This window comes from Neurospora tetraspora, assembly GCF_033439725.1.
Source record: "Neurospora tetraspora strain CBS 560.94 chromosome Unknown B0H65scaffold_2, whole genome shotgun sequence".
Taxonomy (NCBI): Eukaryota; Fungi; Ascomycota; class Sordariomycetes; order Sordariales; family Sordariaceae; genus Neurospora; species Neurospora tetraspora.
The window spans coordinates 5,426,883-5,443,700 of NW_026944384.1; the positions used below are offsets into that span (position 1 = coordinate 5,426,883).

The 16,818-nt window shown below is 53.4% G+C and overlaps 4 protein-coding genes across 4 annotated transcripts; 1 reads left to right on the plus strand and 3 right to left on the minus strand.

Annotated features, from left to right (window-relative positions):
* Positions 1–1,309: 1,309 nt before the first annotated feature.
* On the plus strand, positions 1,310–4,250 carry B0H65DRAFT_134329 (MIF4G like-domain-containing protein). The gene is made up of 4 exons (XM_062820844.1): positions 1,310–1,527; positions 1,681–2,153; positions 2,224–3,304; positions 3,359–4,250. Exons 1-4 carry the CDS (start codon positions 1,467–1,469, stop codon positions 4,234–4,236), a joined length of 2,493 nt encoding a protein of 830 aa, XP_062685061.1. The 5' UTR covers positions 1,310–1,466; the 3' UTR covers positions 4,237–4,250.
* An 846-nt stretch (positions 4,251–5,096) lies between these two features.
* On the minus strand, positions 5,097–6,140 carry B0H65DRAFT_419734 (uncharacterized protein; the record flags this gene model as incomplete). Its single annotated transcript, XM_062824232.1, has 3 exons — positions 5,097–5,160; positions 5,420–5,778; positions 6,042–6,140. 3 exons carry the CDS (start codon positions 6,138–6,140, stop codon positions 5,097–5,099), a joined length of 522 nt encoding a protein of 173 aa, XP_062685062.1.
* Positions 6,141–7,151: 1,011 nt separating this feature from the next.
* B0H65DRAFT_134393 (uncharacterized protein) lies at positions 7,152–9,456 on the minus strand. The gene is made up of 2 exons (XM_062820845.1): positions 9,069–9,456; positions 7,152–9,000 (listed from the first exon to the last, which is right to left on the minus strand). Exons 1-2 carry the CDS (start codon positions 9,127–9,129, stop codon positions 7,442–7,444), a joined length of 1,620 nt encoding a protein of 539 aa, XP_062685063.1. The 5' UTR covers positions 9,130–9,456; the 3' UTR covers positions 7,152–7,441.
* Positions 9,457–13,051: 3,595 nt separating this feature from the next.
* B0H65DRAFT_458991 (Sec8 exocyst complex component-specific domain-containing protein) lies at positions 13,052–16,806 on the minus strand. Its single transcript, XM_062826433.1, has 2 exons — positions 13,958–16,806; positions 13,052–13,885 (listed from the first exon to the last, which is right to left on the minus strand). Exons 1-2 carry the CDS (start codon positions 16,546–16,548, stop codon positions 13,144–13,146), a joined length of 3,333 nt encoding a protein of 1,110 aa, XP_062685064.1. The 5' UTR covers positions 16,549–16,806; the 3' UTR covers positions 13,052–13,143.
* Between the last annotated feature and the right edge of the window lie 12 nt (positions 16,807–16,818).

Genomic DNA, 16,818 nt, shown 5'->3' on the forward strand with positions numbered 1-16,818 from the left:
GCCCGGGACAGCCAGAAACGTCTACGAGCAACTTCCCTCAGCGAAAGGGACTGGTTCACAAATTGCTTGGTTTCATGGGAGGGTACCCTCGAGAAATGTTATGGACTACACGTTTTTTAGATTTCTTATTTTTCTGCATGACCGGGATGGCTTTTGCTTATTCTTGCCTCAGACCTTTCGTTCGGCAGGAGCGCTCTTTATTCCCGTGGCAGGCGTCCACAAGATGGAAGGCGGAAGGCGGTAGGCTGGGAAAGCTTTGTTTGCTTTGTGCGACCTCGTCGGACACTGGCCACTCGCCTGGTTGTTTTGGGTTCTGATGGAAAGATGGAAGGAAAGATGGGCGGCATCAATGATGTGATGGATTATGGCATATAGGTTAACAGTGTTGGAGTGGGTGATACGCTACGGAGTGATGAATGGAGGTGGGCATCTTGATGTTGTAAGCTTTGCCTGCTATAACGAGTGTCAGCGAGGTTATGAGAAGGATGGGTGGTACCACTTTGCGTGTCTCTTGTGTGTCTCTGTGCCTGTCTCATGTGTCTGTGTCCTCGGGGTGGGCTGCTGAGGGGTCCCCAATCGGTCTTGAGAGGGTGAACGATTTACGATGAGTGTGACGGATCAGTGGTTCACATGAATGGGTGACAATGAAAGAACTGGATGGATAGATAGTTGGATGGCAACCGGCGTGTCTAGGTTTCGGCTCAGGTACATGGAGTTGTTTACCTCTAGGAAAAGGGTAGATGGTAAAAGCGGTGGAGTTCATACTCGGGTTCAACTTTCTGTTGATCACGACCTTTCTCTTCTGGGTTGTGTTGTTGTTTTGGTATTATTAGGGCGTCATATAAAATTCTAAGAGGTTTCTTATCAATTTCCTAGCTTGACGGTTTTGTTGGCTTGGAGCTGCGTCGTCCTGATCATAAGCTCTGGAAGGTCGATGTTGTTAAGTGTAACTCTGTGCGAATATAGGCACCAGTGGGCAACCTTGAGAGGTCAATTGCCCGCCAGGACGGATTCGACAACCATAGCATAACCAGCTTCAATTTCAAATGTGTAGATTACTAAATCCTTCTTATAATTAGGCATGATAATCTCCACGCTCAAGTTCCTTTCCATGCGGTCATCGCTACTCAACAGGCCCTGCAACTCAGTACCATGAAACATGAGATCATTCACACTTATAGTCCGTGCACTAAAAGCGTAGGTCTCAGAAAGCCACCAATCGCGTCGACGCGGCAGGCCCAAGTTTCAAAGCGTCCCTTCCCCGTAGCGTTCCATTCTATCAATTAATCCCAGCCTGCCAGCCGCCAACCACCAGCCCTGTCTGAACTTATTCCTCCCGTCGTCACGTAACGCCAAAACATCCACCATAACCATTGCCAGGACATTGGTGTTTGTCCTGTCCTCCTACATCTTTTTTCCTCTCACATACGTCTCAGTATTATTTGATTTACCATATTTGACACACCATGGCCGACTACGATCGCAGAGGCGGCGGTGGTTACAACCCCAAGAAGCGTCGCTATCGTGGTAAGTATTCCCGGCTGTCTTTCCTACAAGTACACAATCTTCTGTTCGTCTCAGCCTCGCGGCTTGCTAAGCTTCATGTCCAACTATTCTTATTTCATTGGCATTTCCCTGCTTGAACAGATTATAGCTAACGGCGCGTTCAAATCCAAACAGACGACGACGATGGCGACCGTCGCGGTGGCCCCCGAAGACGCTTCGATGCTCCTCCCCACGTCCGCGTCCGAAAGCAGCTGCTCGCCATCGCCGAGAACCCCATGCGCCCCTGGCACGAGGAGGTGCAATCGATTGCCACCCTGTTCACCGACAACTGGGACGACGAACTGCTCCGTACCAACTTTGTCGACCTCGTTCTCCAGCTTGCGGTCGAGCAACCCATGAAGACGCCGTTCCTCGCCGCCGTTGTGCTCGTCGCCAACACCAACAAGCCCCAGATCGTCGACATGCTTCTCGCCAAGCTTACAAGTACCCTTGAGACTAAGATTGCCGAGGGTGACTGGCGGGATGTGAAGCTGTACCTGAAGCTTGCGGGCTGCTTGCAGAGCTGTCTGGAGGGCGATGGTGTCTTCCCTGTGTTGGAGGAGCTGTTCCTCCGCGCTGTGGACTTGCAGACTGCCAGTTCCGAGGATGTGAGCTCTCTCGCTTGGTTTTGACTGGATTCCTGGGTTGATTGGATAGCTGACACGAGTGTTGTAACAGACAATTGGTACGGAGCTTGTTAAGATCATCCTCCTTACCCTACCATACGTCATGGTCACTGGCCCGACCCAGTGGCAACAGAAGGCGGCGGATTTGATGGAGAAGACCGAGATTATTGCCGGCGAGGCACACCCGCTACAGGCCTTGATCGAGCCATACCACCCCGAGGCCGGCGACCAGAGCCCTGTTGCGTCCCAGAGTTTCATCAGCTTGCTGCAAACCCAGCTCCAGAACGAGGCCAACAACGGGTGGGCCTTGACCTGCCTCCCGAGGCCTTGGGAACTCCCCGTCGAAGAAGTCGAGCAGCAAGAGAAGATTGCCAACGCCGAGAAGCACACCCTCCCGCCAATTGCCATTCCTCAGACAGTTGTTGCTGGGCCTCGGCCTCTGTTCCCAGAAATCTACTTCTCTGTATACGCCAACCAGGACGTCGAGTCGACGCCCCCTCTTACGAATATTGCGGCCTCCCTAATTCGCGATGCTCTTATCGACACTATCAATGTCCTGAACTTTAACCGCAACGTCACTGCTCGTTTCCTCATCGAACTCGACTGCTACTTCGCACCCCGAACATTTGCCGCCAGAGCCACACCTTTCGATAAAATTAGAGAGATTGAGCCTCCCAAATCCAGCTGGAAGCCAGAGGATGTCGCCGTCGACGCGGTCTTCTCGCAACTTTTCTCGTTGCCCAATCCCGAGCACAAGCTCGTTTACTACCATGCCGTCCTTACCGAGGCTTGCAAGCTGGCACCGGCTGCCATTGCTCCCAGCTTAGGTCGTGCTATTCGTTTCCTTTACAGAAATAGTCACCGCATGGACCTGGAGCTTTCCAACCGGTTTATGGATTGGTTTGCGCACCATCTGAGCAACTTCGGATTTACCTGGAAGTGGACCGAGTGGGTGGACAATGTTTATCTGTCCAACTTGCACCCGGACAAGGCGTTCATTATGGGAGCCATTGACAAGGAGATCCGCCTCAGTTTCGCTCAGCGTATCAAGAACACTCTTCCCGAGCCTTACCAGCCTTTGATCGGGCCTGAGAAGGAGAAAGATGTTCCTGATTTCAAGTTTGCGGACGATAGTAAGTTGCAGCATTATCGGATATACTTATTCACTTGATACTAACACATCACAGAAACCCCCTTTGCCGCTGAGGGCAAGGAGATCGCCGCTCTTCTCAGACGCAAGGCGCCCGAGGAAGAAATCGAGCCCGTCATCGAGCGCATCCACTCGCTCGCCCTCGACAACGGCCTCGACCCTCTCGTGGCCAGCACCGACGTCTTCGTGACCTCGGTGCTGCACGTCGGCTCCAAGTCGCTCTCGCACGTCCTCGCCGCCATCGAGCGCACCAAGGAGCGCCTCACCGACGCCGGCGCCACCTCGGAGGCCGCCCGCACCCAGATCATCTCCTCGGTCATGGAGTACTGGTCCGCGCACCCGGGCGTCGCCATCGCCATCATCGAGAAGCTGCTCAACTACAGCATCCTGACTCCACAGGCCGTCATCAACTGGGCCATTACCACGTACGCGGGCGCCACCCGCGGCGAGGCGCTCGCGAAGGGTTTCGTCTACGAAATGGTCTTCAACACCGTCGTCAAGGTCACCTCCCGTCTGAGGCAGGTGCTGCAGAAGGCTACCCAGCCCGAGGCCATGATTGACGACGAGACCATCGAGGCCGAGATCAACGGCATGCGCTCGCTGTTCCGCGCTATCGAAGATGCCCTGGTCGCTTGGGCGACGGGATCCAAGGACGAGATGATTGAGGCGAGCGATAGCCTGGGCGAGGGCGATGGCAACAGCGAAACGGAGAAGCTCGTCAAGAGGTGGGGCGAGCGCTGGCTTAGGGTGTTCAAGCGCAGAGCGGCGATTGAGGAGGCGTTCATTGTTGAGGCCAAGAAGGAGAGGGAGAGAAAGGCGGCTGCTGCTGCTGCGGAGCCGGCGCCGGCGGCGCCGGCACAGGCGGATGATATGGTTGTTGATTCGGGTGATGTGGCTGCTGAGGCGACTGCGTAGATGTTGCAATGCTAGTTTCGTATAGCATTAAGCCTCGGTAGTATCCGAGGTCATAGTAGAATTCGGTGGTTCGAAGGGTTTTTCTTTTTTTCGTGCTCGTATTAAATAAAGGGCCGGTTCGGTAGTTTGACTGGATGAGGTTTTCATAGCGTTGGCAGGGAGGAGGTACATAAAATGGAAGTTCAGTTCAAAGATCTGTTTGTGTCTTTTCTGGCGTTGGGCTGTGAAGATGGTAATCAGCTGAGAAGAGTAAATGATGCTAAACATCTGACTGAGCCTTGATACCCAAAGCTGCTGTTCACTGAATACACACAACCTTCGTCATAACCTCTTAGACGGGAGATAATGTTCTCTTTCAGTTACGTTCCATTCAATAACAGTTTCCCATAACCTAACGTAGCCTACCTAACCCGACGCAAATTTAATGGTAACTCAAAGTCATTCATTCCCCATCGATCATTCGTCTTCCCAACCTAGCTCCCCAAGTTCCCATAACCCGTTCCATATCAATAAATATACATACGTCCCGTCGTTCCACTTCATCCCAACTCATCCAATTCATAATGATAACGAAGTTAGGCCCAAATTACCAGGATGCTCCCCAGAATCATCTCCAAATCTATCCACAGAGTCCATAGGATGATGCCCTGTCCACCCACTCACTCACACAACGTTATTCACCCCTGCGCCGGACTGGAGGGGAGTTTCGTCAGACACATGTTTGCTGTGAGGGGGCTTGGCTGCTCCGTAGAGTATGTGTTTGGTAGCAATAGGTAGCGTGCGGGCTATTTCTCTGTTTGTGTGTGTGTGTATGTGTGTGCGGTGGTGATCTCGAGATGATCAGGTAACCTTTCTCCGACTTACAGGGCGAGGTTGTAAGAGTATTCGTCTTCCATGTTTTGGGAGATCCAGAGGACGACGGCGCTGTTTTGGGGGAGGGAGAGGTTGTTAGCTTATGTTCTTCACAAAAACCCATCTTTTCCCCTTGCTTATTTCCTCTTCACCCATACGTCACCACCTTCCCGTCACCCCTTCCTTCCCTTTACCACTCTCTTCACCTTCTCGCCATCCTCTTCGTCCTCTCTCTCTTTACCCTCTCTCCTCTTTTTTCTTTTCATCTCCACCCCCTCCCTTCAACATCACTCAAAGAAAAGAATCAAAAAAAAAAAAAAAAAAAACTCACCTCAACCCAACCAACCCATTAGCAACCAAATTCTCCACCCCCATCCTCAACGCCGGAAACCCGACATCCTTCACCACATACTTGAGCACAAACACGGTAACCCCACCCGCCATGCCACCAGCCAGGGACGCGAATCCCAAGAACAGCACCACCCTCGCCTTCCAGGCCACGCCGGATCCGCTATAGGAAAAGCTATCTTGCGAAAGCCGCGCCTTTTCGACGCTGTTGATGATCAACATCCCCAAGGTGGAAAAGATGAAGGGCAGCCAGTCGACGAAGCGGATGTGCACGTCTGAGGCGTTGAGGGGGGAGTGGGACCAGACGGCGGAGTCGAGGAGGGTGTAGAAGGCTAGGGAGAACTGTTTGTCCAAAAATGTTAGCGGGCTGTACGTGCTGTACGTGGATGCCTCGGAGGTGAGTGAGGAAGGATGGGCGGAAGAGGGAGGGAGGGAGGGAGCGAGAGGGAGTCCGGTTGTGATGTGATGTGATGTGGGAGAAGAGGCTGTTGTTCTGCTGGATATGTACGACAGACACATGGAGCGAGCGAGAGATCATGACATGGCAAGATCACGCCAGGTCCGGCCGGGGAGGAGGAATAGATAGAAAAGAAGAAAAGACGTACAAAAGCACCAGCAGCATAAACCCCCGCGTTCCTCGCCCACGCGCTGTTAAGCCATTCAGGCTTGGAGAATCTGAAGAGGCGTTCTTCCGACATCGTCATTTGTTTGTTGTGTTGTGTTTTCTGTGTGTCTTTCTCTCGTGTGCGCTTCAGTTCGCTCGAGTTATGGGTCTCGTCCTCGGTGCTGTCGCAAGTCTAGGTAGATGTATGTGACGATGCGATCGCGAATCGGTTGCGGCAGAGGACGGGAGTTGGTGGTAATCAGCTGAGCTGAGCTGCCTGTCGTCCGTCGGTGGTGTTGGTCGCGCGGTAGCCTTGGTTGTAGAGATGACTGCGTACGATTGCGGTCGTCGTCTATCAGTCGGTCGGTCGGTCGGTCGGTCGGTCGGTAGCGTAGTTGACGTGAAGTCAACGTTGAAGGTCGGCTAGGCTGACACAAGTCGTTGGCAGAGCTCGATCTGGAACTGGAGGATGACGACGTCCGCACGCCGTGGTGCCAGGCGGGCTGGCGGGCAGATGCTCCACTGAAAGCAGGGACCCGTTGTCCAATGGCTGTGGGTCAGCCGTCCCAAGGCTGCGGTCTAAGCGTTTGAGTCGCACGTGACGCCCTTTGTGGTGACCTCTTGGATATTGACTTTGTTATGTTGAAGTTGCACCGATATACCAACGAGGAGTCAAAGGATGTTTTTACGCTTTGTTAATTCTCTGCCTACCATGCCTATACCCATCCTATGTACATACAAAGCACTGCCTCCCAACCTCCCTCTTCGAACCCCCCACTAATAACTGTCCTAAACAAATCAACGCCTTCCGACTTCGATGAAAACACAGCCGACGGTACCAACTCAAGCATCCGAGTGTGAACTTCCCCCTCCCTCACGACTAACAACCAGCCAGCGACAACACCATGGGAAGGAAGTAACCACAGTCCCCCTCCAGAAGACAAGACAGCTCGGATGCAAAAAAAGACAGAAAGAGTTATTATGACGCTATGCGGTGTAATAGTAAACAATAGTGCAAAGCTGAAAATGTCTTCTGCGGGCGTCGCGGGCAGAGAGCAACAAGGCCCCCACCCGCCAGTCGAAGTCAAATGATCCCCTTTTAGTGTACATACAATACTCAAACTCCAGCGGCGCAATGAGATCCTCCCTCGACTATCCCTCTCCTTCGCCAAGCAAAAGAGAGATAAATGCGGGAGAACCCATGCACCATGAAAGAACCCGATTAGACAATTAGAGACTAATCATATGTTGGCGAGGAAGAAGTAATCGGAAGAGAATGATTCGTGACCTGCCCCTTCATCATGCGATGGCCCTTTTTTTCGGCCAAGAAAGGACATCTATGTGTCTCCAGGAGGCGTCAAAAGCCGACGAGTCCGTTGGGTTGCTTCGATTTGTCCCTTTTTAAATCTCGATATCCTTCATGTCCTCGCCGAGATCTTCAACTGTCGGTTGCTTGTCCTTGGACTCTGTCGCCTTTCCGTTCGCCTCGGTTTCGGGCTTCTTCTCCTTATCCTCGTTTGTCCTTTCCTTCGCGGGAGCATCCTCCTCGCCATCAACCTTGATATCCTCCCTGCTGTGCTCTCCGCTTGTCCTTGGGGTGTTTAAGTCCATCAAGTTGTCGGCCTTGGCCTCAGTGGAAGCATTGCTGGCCGTAAGAGAAGTTGTGGGGGGTGCTTCCTCAGCAACGCGCGCCAATGGGCTTGGCTTTCCATAACCTGGCCGGATGGGACTCGCCATTGGCGAAGTGCCGGTGAGACGGTGTAGCGACCGGCCACGAGGCTCGTTGTGGTCTGTTGGGCTTTGGCTTTGGTAAGGAGAGCCGGGCGTAGGGGGAGAGCGCATGCCGGAAGCCGAAGCCATGGAAGGCGCCATGGACTTGCGCTTGTTGGCTGTGCGGCCATACTTCTGATCCATCCTCCACCTCAAAATCTCGAAATAACCCGGCTCAACACGGGTCGCCTTAAACTCACGCAGCTTGAGCTCGTTGGTGTCCTCATCGACGAACCATTTCCCACTGCTGAGATCATCCGCAACCATGGCAAGGAAGTGCGCCCACGAGCGAGCCACAACATACTTTATGTCGTAGTCGCGACCGAAGAGGATGACCTGACCCCAGTGGCCCCTTGGTCCAGGTGCCAAATCGACAGCCAAGTTGTTGCCGCCCCAGTCACGGACGAGGGGAATCCAGGCAGGGTGGGCATAAGCCTTCTGAATCGCGAGTGGGGGGACGGAGTCCTGCTTGTTGAGAAGCTCTTGTCGCCAGTTTTGATTGCGGTTAGGGGCATCCTTTGACGATGAGGCCTGAGCGGCAAATGCTTGAGATTGTCGCTTGACGAGCACAGGATCCAGCATAAACTCCTGGTTCACCGTCTTCCAGTTATCCCACTCCTGAACCATCTCCTCGCAGTCGAGCAACATGGCCCCGAAGATAATGCCGGTGGGAAGACCACCGCGCTCCTGACCGTCGTGGATTTGCAGTGATTGCCTGAGATCTTGGGGAAGCGTGCAATCGAGCTGGTATTCGAGTTCATTCAGATCGTTGACGGTGCAGCCCTCGCCAAGTTGGTCGAACAACTCGGGATAGTTGTCCTCGGCCCATCTGTCAATCTTTTCCCAGGAGCTGGCAACTGGTGGAGGAGGCGGGCCGCCATTCTGGAAGTTCTGCATGGGAATCTCGCCGGTCGGACTGTGCACGTCGAAGGCATCCTGGTGGATGGATTGTCGTTGGCTCACTAACCCGGGCGAATAGGGGCCACCGTTGGCGGGACTCGGCATGGGGGATATGGCGCGTCCGCCGTACGATGTGTCGAAGCTCATGGTAGAACCACGGCCATCTCCTTGGAGATAGGGTGAGTTGATGTCGGCGCGCGAATCGGAGGCAGTAGTAACGCCCGCAAGACCGGAGTTCCGGTTCAATGGGACATGACGTCTGGTTCCGTAAGGAGAGTCGATTCCGGCATCTGTTTCCCAACCATCACATGTAAGCGATCGAACGAAGTACGGGTAGGGCGGTAAGGGGGTTACTAACGTCGATCATAACTGGTCATAGTATGCCAGATGTCCTTGAAAAAGCTGGTAGAAGAAAGCATGACGCTCGTCAGCCAGGAACTCTCTTTTCGCAAATGTACTGCTGCAAGCAGTGTCGAGCGGATTGCAACTTACGCCATTTTGGGCAATCAAGTGGGAGGTGTATGCGATCGAGGCTCGAAATCGGTAGAAGGAATTGCACTGGTCTTGCAATCCGTCGTTGTGACAGGAGAGGACAAAGGACCAGAGTCGAGAATCAAGGGGGGGATTCCCTTGATTAGTCGACGCGCCGTCGGCCGAAGCTGCTCGGCGGATTAGAACAAGCGTCGAAGGCTCCGGAAACCGCGTCGAAGATGGTGGACCCGGTAACCCGCACTTCAGCAGTTGTTGTGCTTATCGGTGGCCGAAAAGGTGTTATCGTCGTCGCCTTTCTCTCCAAGTTCGTTGCTCGGTACTCGTGTGCAGACTGTTCGTGGGATGGGTGTTAAAGGGCGGCCGTGGCGTAACGCCGAGTGGAAAAGTGTAAGGGCAGTTGGATGGCTTTGCGGTACCTTTTACTGCAGGAAGCTAGGATGTTGCAGGAGCGGCCTCCTTTTTTTTGCGGACCAAATGTTGCTGCAGCAGCGCAGGTGGTACCTGGTACGGGGCTACCCGAGCGCGCAGAGGCTTTTTTAGTGGCAGGTTTTTAGTGCAGCTGCAGTGGCAGGGGGGTGTTTGATGGAGAACAATGGCGGGACTCTTTTATTGAAGACTTTCCACTCTTCTTGTTGCCGGGTGCACAACAACGACAACAAAAACAACAACAACAACAAAACAATCGGGCGAGGGATAAACGAGAGTGAGTGTGGACGTGTGGTGGGTTGGAGAAGTGTAAAGTGGGAAAAGATCAGAACGAGCGGTGCATCCGGGCTTTGATAGAATCCAAGCAGCGATGATGTAGTGGGATGCAGTGGACGGATGCCGGGCGGGCGGTCAAGGTGCTTCACGAGTGTGAAAGTTCAAGTCTGGGCGAGACCCAAAGAAGGGAAGTGCAAGTCGCGGTGACAAAGTGACACCTCAGCAACGAAAGATGGAAATCGAAGCAAAAAAGCAGGAGTGGAGGGCCAATTTCAGACAGGGACGAGATATCATTTGTTGGCGAATGCACCCCACCCCTTTTTTCCGCCCTTTCCAATTCTCCATTCTCCCCCTTCCAATTGCATTGTCCATTTCCAACTTGTGCTTCTCCATCCCTCCCGTCTCGGCATTCCGTCTCATTGCCCATTGCCCTGATATCTCTCCAACGTGGTACTCGTCAGGTCTACAAAACAGACCGTCTGACTAGCGGCGGGCCATTGTTGAGCTGGACTATCCGGGGTTTCCACTTAGTCCCCCGTCTTCACATGGTGGGGATGGTAGTAATGCCATTCAGCGGGGGACGGGCAGAACTGAGTGCGGACTTGTCGGACACTGGCAGTGACCGCTGAGTGCTGATCGGTCATCGTTGAAGAGTACAGGGGCAGATGATGACTGATGATTGATGATTGCACATGTTTGTCTCCGATACGGCTGCCATCCGTTGTCCGCCGGGTGATCGTTGCTCGCAAGACCCCGAACATACGAGAGCAAACCGCCGTGATTGTCGACGACGATGACCTGTCCGGCCGGGCCCTCTTCCGTCAGCTCGACAAGCCTGGACTGCCGTTGCGACTGCGTGTCTCCAGCATTCAGGGACATTAAGGTGCAAGCATCATCCGTCATGCGCCAAGCGCGATGCCTCGGTACTTGAGTTGACTATCAGATTTATGCTTACACTCAGGTACCTCTCTATCGTGCGCAATCTCACCTACGGCGCACAATGCCCCTTGCCAAGACATTTTAAGCTTTGCCCTTGGCCCTTGCTCAAACGCATTTCCCACCAACACCAGGGACGTCACTTCCACTTCTCGATAATAACCACCTGCCCCAAGTCCTTAACGCCCCTTTAATTACTGACGGAATACTACAAGAAATCGTTGGGCACCGAGAAGATTCCATTGCGGGTCCTGGACCCTTTCTCTCTTTGCCCTTGCTCAATACCCTTGTTCACTTTTATCATATGCAATTCACGACAGCAACGCAACGGCAACTTTTAGAAAGAGCAGGTGATCCCTCCCAAGATCGCTCGCACTTAGTCGCCTCGCACGTCGTACCATCCATCTCCCGTCCGTCCAATGGGATGAACGGTGATCTCGTTTCATAAAGAGAGCGCAAGTCTCGGGACACGCGAAACAGAGACAGGCAGACAGACGGGCCAGCCAACCAGATATCGGTACTGCTCTCCCGCATGTTGTGCTCCCATAACTTATACCCAAGATGATCTAAATTTCTTGATCAGTACGCATCACACTGCACTTCCTACTACCCGGCGGGGTCACAACTCCCTCACCTCACCTAGGACTCCCGGCCGGAACCTAGGTCTCCATCTCCATCTGCTTCGCCATCAAGCATAAAAAGCATCAGGCTCGCGAACCGTCCAGACCTCAGACTACACCGGGATTCCCTCAGTCAATTGCCATCCCTTCACCCACACATCCATCCCTCTTTCACTATCCACTACATACGGCATCCCCGGCTCAACCGCCCAACTTTAGTCATCGGTTCAAGACATTACATAGTTTCGTCTCGCATCTAGTAGTGAACTAGACATAAATAGTACCACCTACCTCCACGTTATTTCGCTTTACCTCTCTTACCCAAAAGTTGAAAGATGGATCCCCATCCCCCTGAATTCCGGATCTTCAACACTCTCATTCCGTGCTCCCGTGGTGTTCCCGTTCTCCCCTCTCCCATCTTTTTAGTGTACTGTAGGCCCTTTTGTTGATCGGATCATGCAAGTCATCACTATTCTTTTCTGTGTGTGTACTGTATGCAATTCCCCGCAAAACATGTATGTGTGCTTGTTGTTGCCACACTGCGGCTGGCTGCTGTATAACCGTTGAGATTTGAGAGAGTTGACCGATCTAAAAGAGCAGCTTTTGAGCCCTGCCAAGTGCTGAATGATGATCAGGATGGATGCATGTAGCCGCTCATTCAGTCAGTCAGCTGTGTGGCCATCCATCTGCTGCCTCAAATCATTGGAATAGGTTGTGTGAGCCTCTCTTTACGCCGCAACATGGGTTAAGGCAAAGGGCGTAAAAGTGTTTGTGATATAACCCCCCTCCTCCTGTATAACAACAACACGCGGGACTCCCTACTACTACGAAGAAAAAGCACACCTACTGTAACTAAGCTATATCAACAACAGTCTTCTATTCGTACTTACTTCTTCCTATCTATTTAACTCCCGTCTCCAGGATGCCTGCCTGCCTAAGTACACATATCATACTTACTAGCATCGTTCGTCTTACGCAAAGCCCACGAGAAGCCCACGAGGGCAGGCAACTAACGCCCCAACGCTGCAGATCAAGTTAGAGTGAGTGGCATTTGCATGACCTGTTAATGGCACTGACCCTTCATGCAATCATGTGCAAAGTGTGCATACACGAAGGATATGCAGAGGTATGCAAGAAATAGGCTGCTGCTGATGCTGTTTTGACAACAGTACGTATGGCACAGATAAGGGTTCTCGGATCCGAGGGTTTGGCTCAGATGTTGGAGAGGGGAGAGGGGAGAGGGGAGAGGGGAGAGGGGAGAGGGGCTCGTATTGTGGGGGATGTGCATATGGACATGAGCTTGTCGTCAGTTATGGGCATTTGACTTCGGCGGGTTAACGAGTGACGAAACATGCTTGATATGTTTAAGTTAACAACACATCCAATGTCACAAAGGGAAACTCACCTATCTTGACAAGCTTCAAGTGACGGTTTGACAAGCTTCAAGTGACGGTGAGTGGTCAAATATTCACGTCAGGTTTTTGGTGAAAGGATAACAGACAGAGAGAGGTGAGAAAAAGAGGAAGAGGGATGGAAGGGCCGCGGCACAGAAGACACCCACCCAAAGCGGAAGAAAAGATCATGAAAAGAATAAAAGAAATTAAACTCATAAATTATCTATCTAACCCACCCTGCCAATAATGATGCTACTTTCTAGAACTACATGTCCGGCCACAAATCTACCTAAGACTGCCACATATACTCGCTCAAATTCAGCAACTTATCCGCCATCTGCCTCTTCGCCGCCGCCGCCACGCCGCGCTCCGGATCCGCCAGCTGCTCGCTATAGCACAGCTCCACGAGCGCTTTGAGCTCATCATAGCTAAACCGATCCTTATCGTCTCCAAAGATCTCCGCCGACTTCCGCGAGTTGGGCGTCTCCGCCCCTTCTCCCGCGTCCTCACTCTTTCTTCCCCCGCCGTCAGCAGTATCGTGGGAGCCCGAAGAGGCAACGCCCTCCCTGGCTTTCTCAAGAATGGCATCGACGCCACGCTCAAACATCTCAAAGTAGTTACTCGCCCGGACGAGATCGACTCCTTCCTCGATGTTCTTGAGGTTTTGTTGTAACACCAAAATGTTGAGCTGCATGCGCCCGCACCCCTTGGCGTTCATCGGCGCCGTCATCGGCGCGTTCTTGATCAGGAACCCGTTGATCAGCTTGCCGAGACCGTTCCTGACAAAACGGACCTCGCGCAAACGCAAACAACGGACCAGGACTTCGTCGTAGGCGACCATCTCCGAGTTGAGCGAGAGGATCTCCGGGTCGGGCTCGTTGACTTCTTGGTCGAGCAGGTAGGGAGCCGTGGTGAGTGGGGACAGGGCGGTTTGGAGGGAGTGTAGGATGCGGGTGCGGATTTCGAGGTGGAGGGTGAGCAGGGCGGTGGAGGCGAGCTCGTCGTAGGAGGCTAGGATGCTGTCGAAGTTTCTAAGGGGAATTGATTAGCAAGCGGGAACTTTTACTTTCGGGGTTGAAGAAAGGAAGTCGAGGGAAACTTACTCGACGGTATCCTGCGTCATAGGCAGGTACACGGGTCCTTCTTCTCCGGTAGCCTTGCTCGGGTCGTTCAGCAGCGTCCAGCGCTTCTTCTCCGCCTTGGTCGGGAAGCTCGACTTGGATGAGTCCGTCTCGTTACGCGTTATGTGACGCAGACCGTGGATCTTAACCGACAGCCACTTCATGCTGGTGTAGAGCAGACACAGCGACTGGATCGTGTCGCGGTCCTGGATGATGTCGCTGGCGTCCAGGTCCTGTCCGTTGGCCCACGCGATTAGCTGGTTGACCTCGCGGTAGAGCAGCTCCAGGTCGTCCAGATTTTCCGACTTCCACAGCCTCTGTATCGTCTCGCGGACTTCACTAGGCTCGATCGCGAGGATGGCAGATGCCCGAAGCTTTTCCTTGTCCCTGGACTGTTTGTCCCCTTCTTGTGTCTTGGTGACCAGGGCCCTGTACCAGGTGAAGCAGCGGTCGTAGTAACGGAGCATTTGGGTGATGATGAGGGAACTGAGCGCTTGGTCGTGGGGGATAGTGCCCAGCATCCTGCAGAATGCGGTAATAACCGTGAAGAAGGCAGTGGTTCCCTTGAACACTGGCCGCTTCGCGACTTGGGCCCACTCTGAGTCTTGCTGGAAGGCGTCTGCCTCGCCGAAGACAGTGTCGCTGAGCTTTCCAAGGGTCTCGTCGAGTTGAGGCTGGAAGACATTGACGAGGAAGTTGTCAAGGAACGATGTCAGCGTGCTCGTCGCCAAGTCGGAGCCTGGGGGCACGATGCTCTTCAACCTCTGAAGGAAGATGAGAGTGGGTGGTAGAAGTAGGCTCATATTAAACACGCTGGGCTCTACCAGGGACTTGTAAGTGCCACTGTTCTGCTGGCTGCTTCCGGAGCCGTACCCTGCACTCTTTCTTGAGGTTACTGGCTCAGATCGCGGGACAATCAAAGAAGCCTTCTTGTTGTCTCGTCTGGTGTTGTCTGTAAGTCCAGGTACGGCGGCCCGGATGATGGAGTCCAAGGCCTCATATTCTGTCACCATGTCGGCTGACTTGGCATCAACCTCGGAGAACTTGAAGAGATTCTCGCGGGCAGAATCCGCCCTGCCATTCATGCCCATACCGGGTCTGGGTGTACGGCTAAACTGATAGACATCCGCATCGGTGGTGACGTAGTTGTGCAAGAGTGCCCGAATCTCGTTTTGGTAGAGGTTCCAGAGTTCCTTGAAGCCCCCTAGCAGCACACTGTTGTTTCCAGCACCTTCACGACGAATTAAAGCCTTGATAGCTTCATGCAGCACACGATGACCCTCGGCGATGGCCTCAAACTTGCCGTAGAGCGTCGATAGCAGATCGTGAATGACATCTGCTCGCATTCGGGTTTCGCGGTGACCGTAAATGTTAAGGCCGTGAGACCCAGACGCACCTCCGCGTAGTGAGCTTGGGTGTTTCTGATCTACATCATTGATGGTCTCGTTCACAACTGCAAAGAGCTCGACGGGTAACCTCTGCTTGAGCATGTCGACCGCTGTCTCTAGCCTTCCCAGTTTGTTCAAAGCTTCAACGAGGAGGGTCACGTAGTAAAACGTGTCGGCCTCGGGATTCTTTTGCGGATCCTCAGCCACGGACTTTTCCCAGTCGACGGAGTCCAAGATTCCGTGGAAGGGGGCCACGCCCGGGGCATCTCCATAGGCCTCATGGGAAGTTCCTTGAGCCTTTGCCAAGTTCTGCCACCTTTCCTGACAGTATGGTGATTTCAGATAGAGATGCTCGTGTAGTTCTTCCACCAAGATGTCCATAAGAGCGGTCTCCTGGTTTGCTAGGTAGCTTCGCAGGTCGCTCAGGGCTCCAATATTATCCAGCTCTGGCTTCCTCAACTTCCGTAGCGCATTCTGCAGAACCTCGACAGCGGTCAGGAAACGCTTCTCGGATATCCTGGCCTCCAACTGGTCTGGAACGGTCCGCAAGTCATCCAGCTCGTTCAATGTTTGTAGGACGCCATCGTACATGCGTGACGTGGCATGTAGTTGTTTGAGTTCTGGGTTGGTGGTGCATAGTGCCGTCTTGGAGGCTGCCAGAGACTCCTTGAGGGCGCGCACCTTCTTCTGGGAGGCCTGGATGCTCCCTTGGATTTTGTGGAATGTACCGATCGAACTGTTGAATCCCTGATGGTGATCGTGTACGATGTTCTTAAGGGAATCTTGTAGGAACTGGTGTGTCTGTTGGAAGTTGCGGTATTCGTGGGCACGGCCGACGGAGCTGGTATCGAGAAGCTGTAGAGCCAGCTGGACCGGGATGCAGTCTGTCTCGACCATGGCGGGCCATTCCCTCTTGATCAGATCCAGAACGTTTCCAATTTGGCGCTCCGCGTTGGACTGCATCTGCATATCTCCGGCAGCCGTACGGCCACGCTGGGCAGACCGGGGCGGCGGCGCATTTCGGGAGGCCGTGGGCGGTCTTGAAGCCGGGTTGGGGCCGGTGCCATAACGGTCGCTGGCATATCCGTCACCGTAGGGATCGTAGTCGTCGTTACGCCGGCCAAGGTTACCGTAACTGCCGTTACCCCGATATGATTGCGGCTGCTGGCCGTATCGGTCGGCCATGATGGTGTTGTTTGACTCGGCGTCCGGGTGTCGCGAGGAAGGAGCTATCGTGTTGCGCGGTACTTCATTATCGGTTGGGAACGGGCTAATCGCCTGTGCTCCTTCGTATATCCGGCCGGTCTACAGTCGGTATGGGTTGTAGGTTTCTCTGGGTGGACGTCGCCTCGTCGTCACCAGGAGCTCGTGTCGAAGGTTGATGATGGTGATGTGGTGTTGCTCAAGGGTCTCCAAGTTCATGATCCCCTAAACGACTGTACAGTGGTTGTTGTT